We start from the raw sequence: 13,165 nt of genomic DNA on the forward strand, positions 1-13,165 counted from the left end.
GTTGACTGAGCTTCCTGCTCCGTGTTGATATTGTTCGAAGGGATGATTGATTACCGGACCACTCTCTAACCTAGCAGGCGGGATGGGTACGCACTCAAGAGGATATCAGACAGAGGGAAAGAGAGTGCATGTAAAAAGACGTGGGAAGGTCTCAATATTTAAATTGAGACAATGGCCAGGGTATGTTGAGGTTTTGGGCTAGGTCAGCCCGGACGACTCCGCAGAGGGTCAGAAAGAAAAGAACGTGAATGTGTCTCTCCGCCGTTACACGCAGCCATAACATTCACTTCACCCAGCTTCGCGGTCGAGGTGGAAATGCGGCCTAGAAGTCTGTCTACTCTGCCATCTAAGCCTAAAACGACTTTTTGCAGATGCGCTATACAGAGCATATGTCTGTTCATTGGACGAGTATCATTGGACCGAAGCATGTGCGTGCAGGGATCAGAAGGCCCGTATCCAGTTCTTGGGGGGAAAGACTTTATTGGCCTCCTGCTTCATTTCACCGAGTCTCACTGGGAAGCCTGACCCACTAAATCCTGCCAAAACCAACCCTACCCCGTGGCCATGAAACCTGGAGATTTGGGGGATCTGGAGTTGGTCCGATGGAGAATCTGGAGATATTGGTGGAATTAGCCTCTGGAACGATTCCATGGATCTAGCTGCTAGAGTTACTCGCAGGTACCTGCGACCATATTTTGACTATCGAGAGCACATGCGATGAGACTCACTTGGCGGAGCAAGCATTCTTTACATTTAGCAATTCTCTTTTTTCTCGAAACAGAAGCAAGTCTTTCAACACACAGCCCGCAATTGTGTTGACATTCATGACGCCAAATCAGTGGCCAATAAGGTTTCTCAGCTCAACCTGGCACTTTTGCTAAAGCATCCCATGCAAGTCATCTATTTCAACAAAATTGCTGCGAGCTGGGAAATTGAGTTCTCATCCCAGACAACTTAGAACATTTCCAGAGTAGGTTAGATTGCAGACCAGAAAAGAAAACTATCCTTCCCATCGAGTTGCAACAACTGGTGGCTGCCATTTTGCGAGCCGCCAGGATTCTTTTCCTCCGACCACCCATCGCCAAGCTGCAGTCGCTACTTAGCGCCGCAGACATATCGAACGGCGCCACATCGCAGAGGATCGCATGGATTGTGTGTTGCCCCGAGAGTACTGTCTCGCATTTGGCTTCTTGATACGTGCTTACCGTAATGTGCGGTTCGAGAGCTCGTAGCGACGTGAAGAGGACTCACTCGGGAACACCATCAGCTGATCCGGGTTCGAGCCTCTGGGGTTCCTGCTTAATTTTCACTCCCAGGTGGTGTTTTTTGAACACGCGACGTTACTTTGGCTCTGACTAGACAAATGCCAAGCTTTAACGACCGTGGTCACCCCACAGAAGGGCCGAGTATGAACGCGGGGAACATCACAGGAATAGGTCCTTGATCCGTTGATGCTAACCTGAACTCCGTTGTGGCTTTGAGTTAGCCGCGGATAGTCCCTTGTATTCTTCAATACGGACCCGTACCTCATTGACATTTAAATTCCAGCCATGGTTCATATTACACGTAAGCCACAAAAACTGTTTCACTATCTCACTATAGTAACCGACTCGCTGCAGCATCAGCACCCGGCTCTCTGATGCCCGATGGTCGGATACCAAGTTCGTGATCTAGTCTAGTCTAGAACATTGCCTTCTGATCCATGCGCTCTCGATCCCCTTGATGACTTGGCTGCATTTGCGGACATTGGCCCGAGCGGTTTCAAGTGTCACTTTTGTTAATTCAATATCCCCAGACTCGCTACAGGCGAGATACCCACTTAAGCCCACGAGGACAACCCAAAACTTTCACGAAGCCACAGTAATGGATGGAGTTTGTGATCACGAGCCGACAACGCTATATTCGGCCAGATCCGTTGGACATGACTGTGAGCAGAAGCCTTGAATATGGCGAGAATCATGGATGATTGGACCTGTCAGCCAAAGGCACCCACCCAACCATGCTGGTTTCTCCTTGAAGGCTATTCCATGCGTACATGATCAATAGAATGTACGACCGCACGATGCTTCGTCCTAAGCACTTTTCGGTTATGAAGTTTCAACCGACATCCGAATGTGCTCTTCCAAGGATGCAAGAAACCGGTCCTTCTTTAGCCAGTCTGGCATCCTTTTGAGATCCTGAACTAATCAGACTCGCTTAACCGCTTGAGAAGTTTTCGGCAACGAACTGAGCAAAACGAGTATCTATGATGCGGACTGGATCATCCAAGGGTGGCATATTTTCATGTCCATCCAATTATGCTTGATTAGTTGTGGACCATCGGGGGTGTCGGGGCCTCAACAAGCCACTAGAGCCCCGCGAAACCCATTTTCTCCAACCTGGAGACGGGCCGATTAGAAGATGTCTAGACAAGGCTAAAATTCTGAACTCACGTCTTTATTGAATGGTTTCGAGATGAAGCCGAGCTGGTGGCTCAATAGCAAGCTGACAGTCACCGTTTTTGCATCCAATAGTTACTCAAATTTTCTCGTCAGATGGCAATCCCAATCCTTCCGCATGTCTGTCTGTCTGTCTGTCTGTCTGTCTGTCTGTCTGTCTGTCTGTCTGTCTGTCTGTCTGTCTGTCTGTCTGTCTGTCTGTCTGTCTGTCTGTCTGTCTGTCTGTCCGAGAGGGTTGTATTCCGTGACGCAATGCCCTCCTTCGATATACCCTTGGCTACTAACACCTTGACAAACACTTCATCTTCAATCCCTTCGTTGGCCCTCAGAATTTATAGTAGTAGCACATGATTATGCTGCATCTGCAAGAAATAACTGTTTTACTTAAGCTTCCGATGTCGATCGACCAGTTAGACCGTCAGATGACTTCACTCGGTGCACACATTTCCCCCGCAATTTTCCGCTTGAGGTTCCAAAACAAACAATTCCCTGCCCGCACCCATGGTCTTGGGATTCTGAGCAACAGTTGTGTGTGTAATGAGTACCGCCGACTTGGCAACCTCTCATTGCTCACCATGCTAGGTGCGCATAAGCCACGAGGTACTGGTGTGACCCGCCTGTTTTACTGCGATGGTGCATAAAGCAACATAGTTCCGATGTCCTGGAACCGAGCATTCGGGTCAAGGTTGGTTTAGCTTCAGAGCCGCGTGACTATTCTTGAAAATGTCATGGTATCATGGTGTTTCAGAGGATACCATTTCATTCTCTGAATCCACATAGGTTTTTTTTCTTTCGTTTTTTGCTAACCATCGTGTTTCATTTCGGAGTACACCCCTTCCAGCTCTTATTGTGGCACCTGTCGTATTTTCATTGCCTAACGTTTTGCGCTGTTCAATCTTATCCCTTGGAACCTCCGGCACCAACTCTGAATACGGTCAGAGTTCTCACGGGACCCAGCGGATCAAATCTCAGGGTTTCTAGTGTCCGATCCAGACTCAGAAAAACCAGCATTCGTATCCACTTGGTCGATCACTAAAGGCTTCTGGGCCGAGAACATGGCATGTGCCGTCGTGGCAGCGGCAATCACTTCGCGACGACTTTGACCCGACGGGAAGAATCTTTCTGCTAGTTGGTGCAAAGCACCCCGAGTCTTCAGTCCGGGAAATTTTTGTCACCATAATAACATTCGATCAACATTAGATGCTCGAAGTGAAGGCTCCGTACCAGTCTGCTGGCATTTAGTCAAAGTATAACGCTGCTTGAACATGCCATTGGAAAAACCAGGCGCGAAGACGTGGAAGGCTATGACTACAACGATCGTCCGTGGTAGATTACACAAGAGTTGGTGGGGCACAAAAGTCATCGCGTTGTCATTACTAGCAATATTGTAACTCAAGAACATCCATTATGGCCTACATTCAATAGTAATAAGGCCTGCGCTTCACAAGGCAACGAATTTTATTACATCATTTAGTTTAGATCGTTCCATGTTGGAACATTGCTATGTCATCGACATGGGGCTAGAGTTGTGCGTATGTCGGCTGCGAATAACATTCGAACGTGCACGACATCGTGTTTTAAACTCCATGTTTACTTAGTGTGGTCCCTGCATTAACGGAGCTCTCATAGTTTTAGGGTACTTATACTTTACATACGGATCCGTGCTGTAGTCAATGTGCACGGGGCATGATGCTTTTAAGTTAGTGGGCTGCACGACAAAGCCCCTGACGGGGTTTCAGGATTCTGCGACTTCAAAACGATGGCGAAGTAAACCAGTGATTACAATTTGTAAGCTTCGTGAACACGTCAAGTCAAAGATTCGGCGGACTAAGAAATGACTGTGTAAGCCATCATGGAGATATTCGCTTATTTACTGGTCCTCAGCGGCATATGCTCAGGCCTTGGCTTTGCCCATATTTCGCGCCATAGCTCACATCTCTATGCTACTCCGCTATTCCGTCCACTTATATGTGAAATTGTAAGTAGAGAGTTCTGCTCATTGTCTGTGATATATGATTCAAAGTGTAATAATGCTGTTCTCCAAATAGCGACACAGTCCGAAAGAGGGACCAGCACCGCTGCGTGAGGACCCAACTCGTGAGCCATATACTGCCCCTTGAAGTCCTCAAATTCATTGAAGCTAAAGGCATACAGCAAGGGAAAGTATTTCTCAGCAAAACCCGACATCATGGGAAGTCAGGCCTTCACCGGGCAAAGGCTTTGGCGTTTTTGCTACAAGGTTAATCGAGCTTGGTGAGCGCATCATGGTCGAAGAGCCACTCTTCACCATTCAGCCGCCAGAGTTTATCCCCGGAAAAGGCTATGAGCTATCTGCCATGGTCTCTTCATTGGATTCGGCCGTGGCCTCTCTCTCGCCGGATCGGCGCGCAGAATTTCATTCGTGCCATGCGCATCACCTTCCTGGCGAGGAGAACAGCAACATGGTAATCTTTCGGAGCAACGCATATACACTGACTGACGGCACCATCGCCATGTTTCCAAAGATCGCGCGGATCAACCACTCGTGCCGTCCCAATGCGGCAAATGTTTGGAGCCAGGCCTCTGGGGTGAGGGTCATATGGGCGGCGAAGGATATCCTACCTGGAGAGGAAGTGACCGTGACTTATGCACCACTTCTCAAGACGAGCGAGGAGCGTCAAAGTCGGCTGTCCCAGTATGGGTTTCGATGTAACTGTGAGGCATGTAGTGACCATTACCATACAGATTCGAGGCGCGTTAGAATGGGTAGGCTCCTTACTGAGCTTGAGGAAAGACTAGGGCGAAGTACTTCCGACGTTGCGAATAGAAGGCTCCTGCCAAAGGGGAGAGAGCTTTCTCAGATGCTGGAGGATGAGCATCTAGCTGATTACCTGGCGAACGCTTACCACCTGACAGCTGAGCTCTACCTTCGTTCCAAAAACATATCAGCTGCAGCAGAATGGTCCAGGAAAGCACTGCAACTAAACGAAAATGCTGATAGGGAGTCACATGCTTCCTTTAGAGAGCGAGAATTTCTCGACAACATTCTTTCGTGAGCTGGCAATAATCCGGGTTTATTATATAATATGTCATCATATTTTTACCTGGGCGATTCTGGGTAATACTATATTATCCTAACAACTTATTACGGGTAATTCGAAGTATACCATTGTCATGCGTCAGGATCAGGTGGTTTACTCATAAGCCTACAAGCTTGCGCACACGCCTATCCATAATATCCTCAAACTCTTGCACGCCCCCTTCGAGGTTGCACAGCTGGCCAGCTTTGAGGCGATACACAACCCGTCGCCTTAGAATTTCCTCTCCGTCGTCTGATACCTCACTTCCTTCATCCTCGGCCGAATCCTCAACGACACCACGTATAAACCATCTGTCGTGGCTCACAACAACGACGGCTCCCTCCCAATCTCGCAGGGCTTCTCTCAAGGCAACGACGGTCTCGTAGTCAAGATGTGTGGTGGCTTCATCAAGGACGAGACAATGAGGTCGCCTCCACAGAAGCCGAGCCAACTCCAGGCGTACCAGCTGCCCGCCTGACAGCCTGCGCACGGGCGTCTCAGAAGCAACTCGCCCTCGTAGGCCCAACGATCCCAATAGTCCACGAATTTCACCTTCCTCTAGCTCGCCAGAAACCTCACGGGTAATGAGAGCGAGTGCAGTCAAATCTGATTCCCCGGCCACCGTTTGCTGCAATATTTCCACTGCATGCTGAGAGTAATACCCCAGCTTCAGACGAGGATGTGTTGAAAATGTACCCACTGTACTCTTCGTTTCTCCAACCAGTAGTTTGATAAGGGTAGATTTACCACCGCCGTTGAGTCCCAAGATGCCTACTCGATCACCCATGCTGATTGAGAGGGTGATATTTTTCAACACAAATGGATCCGGAGTCTTGTTCCCGTTGGCGGATGGGTAGCGGAACGATACCTTCTCCAAGGACAGAAGAGGTCCCGGAAACCTCAAGTCTGGTGGTGGCGGGAATATGAAACTTATTGGTCTTTCATCATGTGGTATTTCGATATCGCCTCGGCTTGTGAGATGATACCCTGGAAGATCTCTATTTAGTTTGAACCTGCCACCTTTGGCGCTGACTTCCAACCCAAAGCGGTCATCGAGTTTCTTCTGGCGTGACTTCGCTTGCCTATTTCACAACCCAAAGTCAGTATGCTTTAATTATACCAGGACAAAGACGGCTCATATTTCCGTCCAAGAACATCAATGAAAATTATTGAATGAACTGTGGAGACTTCTGAGAGTCACCTACCGAATTTTATTTTGGTCGTCCTTAGCTTTACCCTCTTTCATGTTTTTCTGTATTGTCTGCTGAATATGCTCCTTTTGTTTCTCCTTGGCATTCTTCATCTTAGTAAGGTAGAGTTTCTTCTCGGCTTTGCTGGACTCATACATGGGCAGGTCGCCATGAAAGTAGGCCAAGTCCTGATCCTTGATGATCAGCAGATCGGTGCAAAGGGAGATGAAATCTCGATCATGAGAGACTAGAATCAGGGTTGGAGGATCTGAGGACTCGGCCAGTGATGTCAGGTACTGCTGTAGCCAGATTATACCAAACAGATCAAGAAAGTTTGTTGGCTCGTCAAGAATCAAGATGTCTGTATCCTGCAGTAGAGAAGCAGCTAACGCAGTTCGCATCTTCCATCCACCGGACAGACTCGAGACTTGTTTGTGTATTTGTGCGTCCAAGAAGCCTAGACCGCTCAAGATCTTCTTTGCCCGAGATTCAACGTCGGCGAGTTTCGACGGCTCGATCTGAAGTTCAAGTTCTGCAAGCATGTCTGCTGCTTCGCTCGTCTCTTTTGCCAATACATCGGATGTGATGCCATGATCGTCCTCTGAGTAGCTGTTTTGAAACAAGTCTCAGTAAAACGGGTTGAGTAAAATACTGGTGAAACAAGCTCGATTGAAATGGACATAGTTTGGATACGACTTACATGGTCTTGCAAGCCTCCACCTCCTTTTCAGTCGCGAGCAGCGCCTTTCTAGCAGCCATGCCGCGAGCGCCACTGCGAAGTCTGGCATCTTTGTCCTTAAGGAACAATTCCTTTTGGAGCCGTTCATATCGGACTTTACGAAGAGCACGCAGAGGGCCATATGCATTGGTGCTTTCGATGCCTCTTGATAGCACTGTTACTTTGATCAGAAATGTATTTGTCTTTGCAAAACAGCATCTACAAACCTTCGACCTCCCGCTGAATCATATGTCGTGCAGTTGCACGTTCAATGACAGCTTCTAGCACGGTTAAACAATCCAAGTTCGACGCCACCGAAGAGCCCGGATGTTCACCAAAACTGGGTTCTCTGGCGTCTGTCTGCTGTAACAATACGACACGCGTCTCTTCAGGTATCCCGGGAATCAGCTTCTCAGCTATGGCTTTTAGTAACGCTAACCAAAGATGTCAATGTCTTGTGCAGGTTGGTCGTCTGATGCCCATGTGCTTGCTCACTTGATTTACCAGTCCCATTCCGGCCGATAAGTGCATATCGTTGACCTGCTTTCAGCCGAAGCTTGGCGTTGTTGAGGATCTCGGTACCCTGGTTTTTTGACTTGTTCTTTGCTTTAATACCTGAACTCGTCTCTGAAGACACCACAATATTGAGACCTTCGACATCCAGCTAATCTTATCATTAGACTTAACAGGTCAACCATGGTTAAACTACGAGGTCGTGTAACACATTACCTCGCGATAGTTCGGTTTTCCAATGTCGAAACGAGTTTGCTTGCATGTACACACAACGGTGGCGGCTGATCCCGATACCATGGACGTCATTCTGCTCCTATAGCTTGTAGTGGCTTTCCCTGGACACACCAAATAGTTGATGTCCAGCTTCGGTCTAACAATAGCAAATGAACACGATATATGTGTATAAAGATTGTCGGATGGGGCTGGTAGCCTTATAGCAATGTTGTATTTATGGTTGTTGGTGTGGGAAATGGCCAGGCAACGACCACTTCATTGAAATGTTGTGTTAATAGACTTGATATGAGTACTCGGTCTTCCTCGCAACTTTTAAATTGTGCGATGCGCCTGCCGATGTCTCTTTCGGCTGATTGGTCGAAAACAGCTGATTCAAGATGATTCATTTTTAGGGTCGTCACATTTTCCCCACGATTGAGTCGTGACCATATCTTGGCAAGATGTTAATGATGTAACGATGCGCGTCTAAGCCCGTTGAAACTACCGCTTGATTAAACCCGAGATTAAGAAATAGTAATGACACACAAGAACCAACGATAAATCTCTCGACCCCAAGCAGAGGTTTCGGTGTTGAGGATACAAATATAGCCAATACAGTTGTTTAGCTGGTTTGCGGCTTTACTGCACTAGACTAGATCTAGGAACAAACCTAAATTTCTACCTCTAACCATTAGGACATAAAAAAGGGGATGATTCGGGTCGGTCATTGTGTGATCAATCGAACAATTCCAGAGGAAACTTTTGTGTTTTTTGACTAGTTGCAAACAACTTTGCAATGAGAAACGCTCAAAGCATATTAAAAAAAAAAAAAAGTATAAAGAATTCTACCCAAAACTCCAGGCTAATGCAATGCTAAACAACCTGCTTCAACAACTTCAATACACATGGACCGTCTATTCTATGAGGGTATCATTATCGCTCTATTGCATACCGTGCCATCATAATCTATAGGAAAGCTCACTTGCGCTTGGGAATATTGCACTTCTTCAGGCATTCCTCAACGCCAAGAGCCACATTGGTGGAAATCTGGCTCTTGAGCTTATCAACATCGGCACCATCAATCTGATTGCCAAAGATAGCAGCCGTGAGATCTTCGTTAGAAAGGCCGAATAGTTCCTGAGCGACCTGGCCAGTACCAGCATCTTCAGAGTTGAAGGCGGCAACGAATACGGCATCCTCGCAGTCAGGATTGAACTGTGAGTGAACAGAACCCTGGTAAAATACGGTCGTGTCAAACGGCTTGAGAGTGTTCAATATCTCGCGAGGCTTGCCGTCCGTGTTGACTTGGTTCTCTGGGAACATGGACGAGACAACAGTGCCCTGGACAACGATGGCCAACTCGGTCGCGCGTGGGTGAACATGAGGAGTGTTGAAACCGCAAGGCTTGAGGAAAGCCACAGCGGCACCAACGCCAGTGTTCGTAAGGGCAGGAAAGGTTTTGCGGTTGGCTGCGACGATCTCACCACCTCTACCAGGGCCGCCAGTCTTCTTATCTAGGAAGCTAAACTTGAAGTCCTCGTTGCTGGTCAAGACATTGTTGAGCGCATCAACTCGACTGAGATAGGTTCGTTAGTCACTTGTAAATGCATATAATTTACCAGCACTCACGTATCTGACAGGAGGACCTGTTGCGTCTTGGAAAGACCAAGAGATTCGAGTGGATTAAGCGTCACCGTTACGGTGGGCGCACCTGTGCCAGTCGCGGTAGTAACTGTCGAACTGTCCTGGTTGTACGGAGCAGCCAAGGCAGCAGAAGAGAAAGCCAGGACGGTGACAGCGATAATGGAAGTGAAATACATGTTGTTGACTGTTAAGTGTAGCAGTAGAGAATGTGCTTGAAAGGATGCTTTTTAGGCGTTCCAAGAACAGACGTAATGAGATACTCAAGGAACTAAGAAAATGAGAAGAAAATAGCAATGAGAGATAGTTATGTCTATTATTTCTATGTTTTCTGATAAAGATAAAACACATCACAATGGCGGAATGCATTACAACCTTATAGTTCCAAGGTGGCTCCAGTAATCAGTACTGCCCTTTGTTCAGAATGTGCATACGACCTCCCTCACCTGAGCCACTTTCATGAAGACAAACATATTTGTGGAGCCAACACAACACCGGAGCGCGGCGTAGCGGCTTGTGAGAGAGCCGGCTTATTGTTGTCCGTCCAAACTACGAGTCAGAGAACAGTATTGCTGGGTTTTTAGGGAAGCGACCTAAACGCATGCGATTGAGGGGGTGAATTAGTGCTGAGCAACGAGGCGGTGTTGGAGATAAAAATAAAATCTAGCGCTAGCCGCCGATGTATCCAACCACGAAGTACATCGCGCTTATGCTTTGAGTTAAGCGAATGCCGGCATGCTTGATTTCTTTCTGTCCCTCTTGAGCTATGAATCTATTTTTCCCACGGGATTGTGCGGTCCGAATTCCATAGACCTTTCTTCAGTCCAGGCCGGCTGCTTAGCGGCTGTTGTGGTCTCCCTAAATAAGACATTAACACTAATCGCACCAATCGAGCTTGTCTTACTACTTGTCTAGGAACCGTACTAGGTTGGGGCATTGCTCATTGCATTTAGCCAGATAGCGGTTGTACAGCTGAGTTTTCCCATAAATCCGATCAAGTCAACGCAGCAATGTCTGAGCTTAAGTACACAAGTTATCATGGAGCATTGAGATAACCTCATTGGCGCTTGAACCAGGTGGGAAACTTGTCTATCTTGTCGATATGTCAGAGTAATACTCGAAGCGCCGACAGACGCAAGTGGACTTTTTGGCCGTAAAACTTTTGTGGTTACATCACCTGGACATGTCTAAGCAGCGAGCATAGCCTTTTGCGCAGTCGCTTCAAGTCTTGCCATTACCAGCGTGACTAGAATCGCCTGCCTTATTGTAAATATAGTCAAGAAGGTTTAGCTTGTCATATATTACCTACTGATTCTCAACATTTACGTATATTCATTCCATGTTATGGCAGTAATATGATAGTAGGCAGACAATTTAGCGGTATGCGCTGGCTGGCTAAGCTCCGGTCCGAGACAGTAAAGAAACCGGATATTTTGTATGATTTCGACCCTCAAAATACTGTAAATGGATCATACTGGGCATTGCTATGTATTTATCACTAACTTACACTCTTGGTCCTGCTTCAACTAACTTCCAGGTATAACACTATTAATAAGACTCTTTGCTTGATACTAAGTCGATTCTAAAATTCAACCAGCACGGTAGTATATAGAATAACACTCATAAACTTGAAATGATGCAACGGCAAGCAGTGCTTCTTATTAACGTATAAGTTAAGATATATGTATATTCATGCTTATATTCAAATCACAATTAGTGATATATGTGTGCGTGTTCACAGGGATTACTGTATACTAAATATCCTGAATAGCTGCTTCTCATCGCGTGCTGGGACAGATGCTTTCCGCATACGGGTTTTTCTGTTGTTCTAGTTTACTCAATATCGCACCTTGGGCGCCTTTTGGTAGTGTCTTGGAAAGGGGCACCAATAATTGCCACCAGCATTCTCCCGATAGTATTGCATTAAAGAAAACATAATCCAGAGCAGATTGGATAGACGTAATTTGGACTATAGATCAGCCTGTAGAAAGTATTGCATAGAGGCGAAAGCGTAACTTCAGGTTGAAACCGTATGTCTTATCTGAAACAGACAGCGATATATCATTCGCATCGGTCACTTGTATATCACTCTCGTTTGTAGCGAACGAATTGATGACGTGTTCTATCAATATTATGGAATGGTGTTCATTTCATGGTCCGCTTATAGTGAGCCGATATAGCTATTTATAAGATAAATAGAATACACAGTCTAAAAAAATCGTCAAGGTTATGCAACGCAGACCACCAAAGGTATCTGAACAACGTCAAGAAAATTTATACTTAAGGCACAGTGTTAGCAACCTGAAATTATTTCATAGTAACTTCCGGGTCTTCCTGACTTGTGGCATGATACAAATGTATCAGCCAAACGATATGTACATGCGATTAACGTTGCCATTCTACCGACTGAAAAGACCGGGTACACAGTGCATCTTTGAAAGGATCAATAAGGTAAGAAGAAAGGGCAACGGTCCCATGAATAAATTGTTATCTATACTGACATATTCACAAATGAATACTCCATATGCTTTCGTGATTGCTCTTATTACCAAGTTGCCTGTTTGCTTCACTTCGTAGATGATATAAATAGGCGAGAAATGGGCGCTGACTAGTATCATATGGACTGTAACTGAATACACTGTGTGTGTAAACATGATATGCTAGGTTGAACTGAGACAATGACATCTTTCGAACCTAACTTGGCCGCGCATGATTTAGACAAGAAAAATAATGCGCCACGATGGCGTGGGGGTTTCCGTTGTCGTTCTCTTTGTGCTTAGAACGGGAAACGCTCCACGGTCCGATTCTGCGCACAGTATTACTCCTAACAACATTGCATTAGAATTAGAATAACTGGAGGTCTGACCAATACGGAATTATCACCACAGACTCGGCGAGCCTGGTTTCTGCGTATCTGCTTAGATTGAGCTCTATCAGAGTGATGTGAGCTCGTGCCACAGCAATTCCATTAGTCTAAAATAACCTTATCTGAGACCATCAATGCCAACGGCCAAGTACAAAACACACACGCGCTGGAATTTGGAGGACCTCGAGAGACTTTGTTGTGAGGACACCCGCACGTGCCCCAGACTACTGCTCTGTCGTTCATGAAGGCCCGAAAAGTTGGCAAGTTAGGGCCTCCTTTTTTCCAAGATGGCTGGATGGACGATTGGTGCTCAATTTCAGATCTTCAATGGCTTGATCGACGGTTGATCAAATGCCGTTAGATGAAGCATGTCGGCGCTAAAGTGCATCCACGTTTCCCCAGAAGAAAATGATTTTGAAGTCGGTCCGTGCTAGTTTTGCGCGATGCTAGACGGTTTCTTGTCAAAACTCATTTCGGTTGCGGATCCAAGCCAAGCCAAGTCATTTGACGTGACCACGTTATTGGCT

At 46.6% G+C, this 13,165-nt stretch overlaps 3 protein-coding genes across 3 annotated transcripts; 1 reads left to right on the forward strand and 2 right to left on the reverse strand.

The window, feature by feature from the left end:
- Positions 1-4,290: 4,290 nt before the first annotated feature.
- Positions 4,291-5,473, forward strand: BKA67DRAFT_653060 (uncharacterized protein; the record flags this gene model as incomplete). The annotated part of the gene is made up of 3 exons (XM_046106288.1): positions 4,291-4,416; positions 4,487-4,535; positions 4,593-5,473. 3 exons carry the CDS (start codon positions 4,291-4,293, stop codon positions 5,471-5,473), a joined length of 1,056 nt encoding a protein of 351 aa, XP_045963980.1.
- Positions 5,474-5,495: 22 nt separating this feature from the next.
- Positions 5,496-8,424, reverse strand: BKA67DRAFT_545970 (ABC transporter). Its single transcript, XM_046101362.1, has 6 exons — positions 8,135-8,424; positions 7,901-8,069; positions 7,633-7,839; positions 7,388-7,580; positions 6,703-7,296; positions 5,496-6,579 (listed from the first exon to the last, which is right to left on the reverse strand). Exons 1-6 carry the CDS (start codon positions 8,222-8,224, stop codon positions 5,616-5,618), a joined length of 2,217 nt encoding a protein of 738 aa, XP_045963981.1. The 5' UTR covers positions 8,225-8,424; the 3' UTR covers positions 5,496-5,615.
- Positions 8,425-8,649: 225 nt separating this feature from the next.
- BKA67DRAFT_545977 (RmlC-like cupin domain-containing protein) lies at positions 8,650-10,178 on the reverse strand. Its single transcript, XM_046101363.1, has 2 exons — positions 9,761-10,178; positions 8,650-9,707 (listed from the first exon to the last, which is right to left on the reverse strand). The coding sequence occupies exons 1-2, from the start codon at positions 9,949-9,951 to the stop codon at positions 9,110-9,112; spliced, it is 789 nt and encodes a 262-aa protein (XP_045963982.1). The 5' UTR covers positions 9,952-10,178; the 3' UTR covers positions 8,650-9,109.
- Between the last annotated feature and the right edge of the window lie 2,987 nt (positions 10,179-13,165).

This window comes from Truncatella angustata (genome assembly GCF_020726525.1).
Source record: "Truncatella angustata strain MPI-SDFR-AT-0073 chromosome Unknown BKA67scaffold_1, whole genome shotgun sequence".
Taxonomy (NCBI): Eukaryota; Fungi; Ascomycota; class Sordariomycetes; order Amphisphaeriales; family Sporocadaceae; genus Truncatella; species Truncatella angustata.